This window comes from Anguilla anguilla, chromosome 1 (genome assembly GCF_013347855.1).
Source record: "Anguilla anguilla isolate fAngAng1 chromosome 1, fAngAng1.pri, whole genome shotgun sequence".
Lineage (NCBI taxonomy): Eukaryota > Metazoa > Chordata > Actinopteri > Anguilliformes > Anguillidae > Anguilla > Anguilla anguilla.
This window is the reverse complement of record NC_049201.1, coordinates 76595610-76603279: the sequence shown is the minus strand read 5'-3', so window position 1 is coordinate 76603279 and position 7670 is coordinate 76595610. Positions and strand designations below refer to the sequence as shown.

Genomic DNA, 7670 nt, shown 5'->3' with positions numbered 1-7670 from the left:
CTTCAGGAGATGATCGTATGTGGAAAGAATGAGTTCAGCATCTCTGCTCAGTAAAAAAAAAACTTTATTCCTCCTCGATTCCTTTTTCTTTTTTGACAACGTCTGCACCTTTCGCAGCTGTTTAAGAAAGCGGGGAGGGGGGGGGGGGGGGGGGGGGGGGAACTGCTATAATTGGGAGTTAAATTGCGCTCGTTATCCTCTCAATTTACGCAACGATGTTCCGCAGGTGCAGCCAGAGGTGCAGCCGAGACCCCCGGAGTGAAATTGGGGTTAAACCACGGCCGCGCTGCATACCGGCACGCGCAGGGGGTGCACGTCCAGCCGCCGGTAACTTTCGGCACCGGCACCGTCCGGTTCGGACCGGAATGGCCCGTAAGGGGCCCGTCCGTGCACCGGATCAGCACCACAGCGAGACGGGCCACCCAGAAGCGTTACATTACATTACATCACAGGCATTTGGCATTGTGAAATGTAATAAGCAGAGGAGGGATCCATTTTTGAACCCACCAGGCAGATTAAATTCGTAAAGGGATGCGCTGCAGCGTCCCGTGTGAGTTCAGCAGGGCGAGGATGAGGCTGACCTTTCCTCCAAAATACAGGCTGCTACCACCCAAACCCCTTGTTGCCTGGGAGACACCCCAGAATGTGCTGAGAGCACAACAGCTGACAGCAGCTTCCCCTCCCAATGACCACACCCCCTTTCGCCAGGCCCCACCCCCTTCCCCCTACGGACCCCACCCCCTTCCCTAGGCCTGACCCCCTCCTCCCCCACTGACTCTGCTCCTTTCACCAGGCCCCACCCCCTTCTCCCCCACTGACCTCACCCCCTTCCCTAGGCCTCACCCCCTCCTCCGCCACTGACTCCACCCCTTTCCCCAGGCCCCACCCCCTTCCCCCCCCACTGACCCCACCCCCTTCCACAGGCCCCAGCCCTTCCTCCCCCACTGACCCCACCCCCTTTCCCTAGGCCTCATCCCCTCCTCCCCCACTGACTCTACCCCTTTCCCCAGGCCCCACGCCCGTCTCCCCCACTGACCCCTCCCCCTCTTCTCCCATGACCCCACCCTTCCCCGCAGACTCCATCCCCTCCTCTTCCATTGGCTCCACCCCTTCTTCTCTCCTGACCACGCCCCCTCAACCCCCACCTCGCACATCTGCAGCTGGAAGGTCCTCCGCTCTCTCTCCATGTCGTCCGTCACGTCCCCCGAATCCGCCCTCATCAGGCCCTGCTGCCTGCTCTTCTCCCTGCGCTCTTTCTCCAACTTCCCCCTGAGGGAGGGAGAGGGAGGGAGGGAGAGAGAGAGAGAGAGAGAGAGAGAGGGAGAGAGAGAGAGAGAGAGAGAGCAAGGGTGAGAGAGAGAGAGTGAGGGGGGGAGAGTACACTTCCTCCTTACTTGCACAAAATATTTACAAATTAGAAAAAAATATTTCCAAAAATGATCCCAAATTATAAATAATTTTAATTTCAAATAAAAAGAAGAAAAATGTGCAATTCTTTTAGGGGAAGGATCAACAGCCCCAATTGCAGCACAGTTCATTTCAGCCTGCCACAACCTGAGGGACAGTGAGTGACCACCCACCCCATATAAACATGTACATATTTATTGATTTACTTCTGTTACTGTCAATACTGTTATTTGTATATATTGTTACATTTATCATTATTATTTTAATATTACTGTTATTTTACATATTATATATATGATTTGGCAATAATTACATTTGTATTTCATGCTAATTAACCAACTTAAATTGAAAAGAAATTGAAAATTGAGAGAGAGAGAGAGAGCAAGGGTGAGAGAGTGAGGGGGGAGGGAGAGAGAGAGGGGGAGAGGGGGATGGAGGAAGAGAGAAATAAAAAGAGAGAGAAGGAGAGAGTGGAGGAGAGAGAGTGTAGAGTGTGGAGGAGGGAGGCAGGGAGAAAGAGAGAGAATGAGCAAGAAGGAGAGGGGGAGGGGATGAAGAAAGAGAGAGGAGAAAAGGAAGAGAAAGAAAGGAAGAGACAGATAAAGAGAGAGGTAGAGGGCGAGAGTGGAAGAGCGAAAGAGAGAAATAGAGCGAGAGAGATGAGGTAGAGGATCGGAGTGAGGGAGGGAGAAAGGGAGAGGGGGTGGAGTTTCAAAAACTCTCAAACTATCAAAGCGCCAGCCTGCTGGAGAAGCGGAGAAGATGGAGCTCAGAGGGAGCTGAGCGTCGCCATTTTAAAAAGGCCTCGCTTTCAAACTGTCAGTTCGAACAGACTCCCCAGGCAAACTCACACTTTGACGTCGTAGTCCTTCCAGCTCTTCTCCATCTGCTTCTTCAGCTCCTGAGACAGACAGAGAAACGTCAGGCCGGCGAAATCCAGAACGCAAGGACTTCCTGCCCACGGAACGCTGAGCTCCGCCCTGGCGTCACATACGCGGGCGCACAACGCGCCTGTCCCGTTTGAAACCCGAAATGACTGGCAGAGGACTTATTAATCAGAGAGTGCAACCGCTCATCTTCTCTGTAATTATGGCAATTACATCAAACGGGTTTGGAGGACAGCTATTGGCAGAGGACTCTGCAGGGCTGCTGCTGGATTAGCTATTGACAGGTGCGTGCCCAGGCATGTTCAGGTGAGAGGAGTCAGGTGAGACTCAGGTGTGATTCAGGTGTGACTCAGGAGAGACCCTGGTGAGCAGACTCAGGTGAGAGGACTCAGGTGAGCCTCAGGTGAGCAGACTGAGGTGTAAGGACTCAGGTGAGACTCAGGTGAGAGGACTCAGGTGAGCCTCAGGTGAGCAGACTGAGGTGTAAGGACTCAGGTGAGACTCGGGTGAGCAGACTCAGGTGAGAGGACTCAGGTGAGCCTCAGGTGAGCAGACTGAGGTGAGCAGACTCAGGTGAGACTCAGGTGAACAGACTCACCTGTCTCCCGTCCCTCAGGTCCGCCTTCAGGACGCTCTCCAGGGGAAAGGAGATGATGTTGTTCAGGTTCTGGACCTGTGTGCACAGACAGACAGACAGACAGACAGTTCAGCCAATCTGAACTACTCATTGCAAAAAAAAACAACAATAATAAACTGCTTTTCTCCCTGTTTCACTGGGTTGATTTGGCCCAGAAAGTCAGCTGAATGCTTGGATGTCTTCTGGGGGGGAAGCGATAGGCCTCTTCCAGACAAACTATTCAGTTGGACCCAATAAAAAGAAAAACACAAACCAGGGCCAGGCATGTCCAACCAAACCCTTTCGCAGAGTTTAATCTTGCTCTCCCTCACAGAACAAACCTCCGCGTTCGAAGCAAACACGTCACCTCCGCTCCAGACACGGGGACGGAATCCCAAATCAAACAGGATACAAAACTATAAAAACAGGACACTGAAGTGGACACACACTGGATATCACATTCACTGTGACTGGCTTTATAGCCCAGTGTGTGTGTGTGTGTGAATGGTGCCTCGCCCTCCTCCACCCCCCCCCCCACACCCCTCCCCCCACGGTGATCTGTTATCTTGCACTACAGGAAGGTTAAGTTCCCCTCTGCTGATGACCTTTAGTGCTTTACTGCCTGAGACGAGGCTCTCTGGTGCCAGTCAGTCCTGGATCTCAGCCAGACCTGAGTGTCTGACCCACTGAGACGAGGCGGGGGCCTTGCAATCGATCTGCTGCTCTCTTCTGTATTATAATAATAATAACAATAACCACTATAATAATAGTTGCATTGTTGTTGTTGTTGTTAATAATAATAATAATAATAATAATAATAACGGTACTTCTCTCCAGGGTTTTCGACACACTTGTTCCTGGTTATGGTTACACATTTTGTTGTACGTCGCTCTGGATAAGAGCGTCTGCCAAATGCCTGTAATGTAATGCAATGTAATGCAATAATAATAATCACAAAAATTGCAATAATCACAAAAATTACAGTAATCATCAACTCAGCCCACATAACCTCGATCGATATCTCTCGGCTCCTGTGATGTCACATGACAAAAGAGGGCAAAGGGTTTCTGGCACCAGGTTATTATTATTATTATTATTATTATTATTCATTGGACATTGAACACATCTGTGTTTCTCCAGTACCTGGTGCCAGAAGCACTTTACCCTCTTTTGTCATGTGACATCACAGGAGCCGAGAGATATCGATCGAGTTTATGCGGGCCCAGTTGATGATTACCTCGCCGGCACGCATCTTCCCCCCCCCCCCCCCCCCCCCTTTTCTGTTTTAGGAAAACCCGTCCCACCACCGACCGACCAGCAACAGCAGGGACAAACTCAACCGAACCAAAATTGCCCTTAATGCGAAACACTTGTTTTAAAATAAATGTTTAATAAATGAAGAGGGGCCCGTGGTCCCCCTGGTGACGGGGCAGCGGATATATGGCTGGGGGGGCTGGGGAAGGGGGGGTTGGGGGGGGTTGGGGGGCTGGGGCGGGGGGGGGGAGCGGAGAGTCCCCGTCTTTCTGGAAAGGCAAAGAGGAGGTCTGGGATGAATTAGTATTGCCATGGAAACAACTGGGAGAGGGTTCTATTCCTCCTCTCTCTCCCCCTTCCTCTCTCTCTCTCTTCCTCCCTCCCTCCCTCTCTCTCTGGGTTTGTGAGTTGGGAGGCTGCCCCAGCCTGCAGCTGCTGTCCTGACCTCACACACACCCTGGCGCCAAGCAGGCACAAGTTTCGGGGGTCTCCCCCCGCCCCCCCCACCACCAGCCCCAGCCCCAACCTCACCCCTACCCCCCCCCCACCCCCCTTCTCCAGCAAGAGCCGTGGCCTCTGACCCCCCCAGCTGTGGCCTCCTCCCTCATCTCAACTCACAAATAAAAGGCACGTGGGAGGTGCGCACAGATGCATGCTGGGAAGGGGACCGGCCTCTGTTCCGTCGCCGGCCTGTCATCGCCGATGAGGTCACAGCTCAGTGTGGGGCGTAACGGGCGGTGAGTCATGCCTTACGGGCCCTCTCTCCTGTCCTCAGCGCATTACACAGCGCATACATCACACGCACGCGTGTAGCGTGTAGCACACGCATGTGGCCCGTGTCACTGCCGCGGTCAGCGCGCCTTTTTAAATAAGCCCTACCTCAGCTTGCTGACGCTAAACCGGAGGGACCTGCGGCCCGTTCACCGTACACTGAACACGCGTTTTATTCTACCGTTCGCGGAGGTGACTGAGAGGACGGGGTCCCTGATGGATTCCTTCATCCTCTCGTTCATTCATTCATTCATTCAGAATTTACACACAATGGTGCAAAAAGAAAAAAACCAAAAAAAAAAAAAAACCAACCAGCCTGGATTCCTTCCTGTCAAATTCCAAAATAAGGACACGCCCCACCCTCCTCCCATTTGTTCTACACCCCCCCCCCCCCATCACCCTCAGTATCCCGGCCCGGTCCGGCGGGGTCCTCACCAGGGTTTTGAAGAGCGCGGTCACCTCCCGGGTGAACACCGCCAGGTTGAGGAAGCCGGTCGAGACCTCGTGGTTGTCCTGCGTCAGGTGACTGTTCCCCAGGTTCTCCAAGATCTCGATGTAGTGATCCTTATTCTCCACGTGAGCTAACATTTAAAAAACACAAACACACACACACACACACACACACACACACACACACGCACACACACACACACACACACACACAAACACACACACGCATCAGACGCCTGTGAGCAAAAAACATTATCGCGTATATGTCACATACAAACATCACAGCCAATCACAAGCAAGAATGACCTCCAAGACAAAAATCACAGCCAATCATGAACAAGAACAACCTCAAAGACAAAAAATCACACCCACGCTCACACTAATGACAGAAAGTTTATAATAATTACTCACCAATTGGAGTCATTTTCAAGCAAAACAAAAGTTCAGTATTTAACTGTTTGTAATTTGCCAGACAAAAAAAAAAACAACTGCACCTGTTTCTCGTTACATTACATTCGAGAAAAACCGCCCTGCTCTAGTTCTGCTGCTTCCGGCAGACTTCCTGTGATTCAGCGCTGAGCGCCAGGCTCAGCTTCCTGGGAATCAACGGCCCCTGGGTCCGCGTGTTAGGCACGCGTAAAACCCCCCCGTCCTACAATCCGCCCGCCCCCCGCCCTGCAATCTCGACACCACGCTCAGAACAACCCGTCCAAAACAAACAATATGGCCGACGCAGGCAGGAAACTGTAACGGTAGCAAAGGATTCCGATAAAAATCAGATTTTTTTTGGGAAACTGTAACGGCAGCAAAGGATTCTGATAAAAATCTGATTTAAAAAAAAAATACTAAACACATTCTATCCCTGCGAAAACACACGGGCATGGATTCTATCAAGGTTTGGCATTAATTTGACCTTAAGATTTTCTTTTCTTTTTCTTCACAAACCCACAGTTTGGTGGGTTATTAAAACTAAACTGGCCAAAGTGAGTTTTGCGAAGAAGTGTACGTTTACTCGCGAGTCGAAGGTCAGGACAAAATTGTGACTGAATACAGGCCACGCTAGCGCTAGCACTAGCTAGCAGAAACGAAGTCGCTTCTCTACCTGATGCAACAGCAGCCTGGGTTCAATCAACATTTGTCCGTAACTTTTTGACTGGCAGTTACAAATGCAACTGGTTGCTCCAACTGTGGCTGAGCAGGGAAGAAGAAAACCCTGCTGACGTTTAAGGTAAGGTAGCGAGACAAAGTTAAGGGCAGAAATGTCGACGGGCCACAGAGTTTCGTTTGAAGAGGGGTGGATAGGACGTAGTGTGGCACAGTGGGTAAGGAACTGGGCTTGTAACCAAAAAGGTCGCAGGTTCGATTCCCGGGTAGGGCACTGCCGTTGTACCCTTGAGCAGGGTACTTAACCTGCATTGCTTCAGTATATATCCAGCTGTATAAATGGATACAATGTAAAAATGCTATGTAAAAAAGTTGTGTAAGTCGCTCTGGATAAGAGCGTCTGCTAAATGCCTGTAATGTAATGTAATGGATAGAAATGACCGGGCCACACTGAAAAGTGTGCGCGTGAGGAAAGCGCAGCGCTGACGTTTCTTGTTTGAACACACGAAGGCCCTCGCTGCTCGTGTGCGTTAGCGGTTAGCCACGCTTCTGTGTTTACACGACGCGCGCCGGCGAGGTCACTAACACAGCTCGATTTTTGGCACCACCCTCATTGGTCAGAGCAGGTCGCATGACAATAAAACGGTCCGGTCAAGGTCAGTCAAACATTCGCCCCCCCACCCCCCCTCTCAGTTTACCGTGTTTACATTAGCATTACAACAGCGGAATCGCAGCTCAAGTCTGGACTGATCGGTCGCTTAAGTCCGATAAACAACGCAACATACATTTCCGTCGATGACGCTTCACCCTTAAAGGTGTGAGATCATAAATACAGTGTGAGATCATAAATACACGATCAGAAGAGTTCTAAACTGACTCACAGTCACCACTGGTAACCGAAAGCAACGGAGTTCTAGAGTTCTAGAACACTGACTCAGAATTCTGAAGAAAAAAAAAAATTCCAAAAGACCTACTCTTCAAAGGATTCTTTTTTTTTTTTTAAAAAGAAAAGAAAAAAGTAAACATTCATAAAAGCAAAGAAAAATGATGGAAGGCTGGCCCGTCCGCAGACTTGGCTCCGGGTTTAAGGGCTGCTGTGGGACATATTGGGGGTGGGGGGAAAATTTAGGGGGGGGGGGGGGGGAACCCACCCGCTCCCCGAGACTAAACACAGACGTAAA

The 7670-nt window shown here is 50.8% G+C and overlaps 1 protein-coding gene across 1 annotated transcript in view; it reads right to left on the bottom strand.

Moving 5' to 3' along the window:
• Positions 1-7670, bottom strand: part of asap3 (ArfGAP with SH3 domain, ankyrin repeat and PH domain 3) — a 21372-nt gene that overhangs the window by 3613 nt on the left and 10089 nt on the right. Inside the window, exons 3-6 of the mRNA XM_035425889.1 lie at positions 5371-5516; positions 2893-2967; positions 2259-2308; positions 1037-1269 (exon numbers count right to left, since the gene is read on the bottom strand). Coding sequence (XP_035281780.1) covers positions 1037-1269; positions 2259-2308; positions 2893-2967; positions 5371-5516 — 504 coding nt within the window. The remainder of the gene's footprint in view (positions 1-1036; positions 1270-2258; positions 2309-2892; positions 2968-5370; positions 5517-7670) is intronic.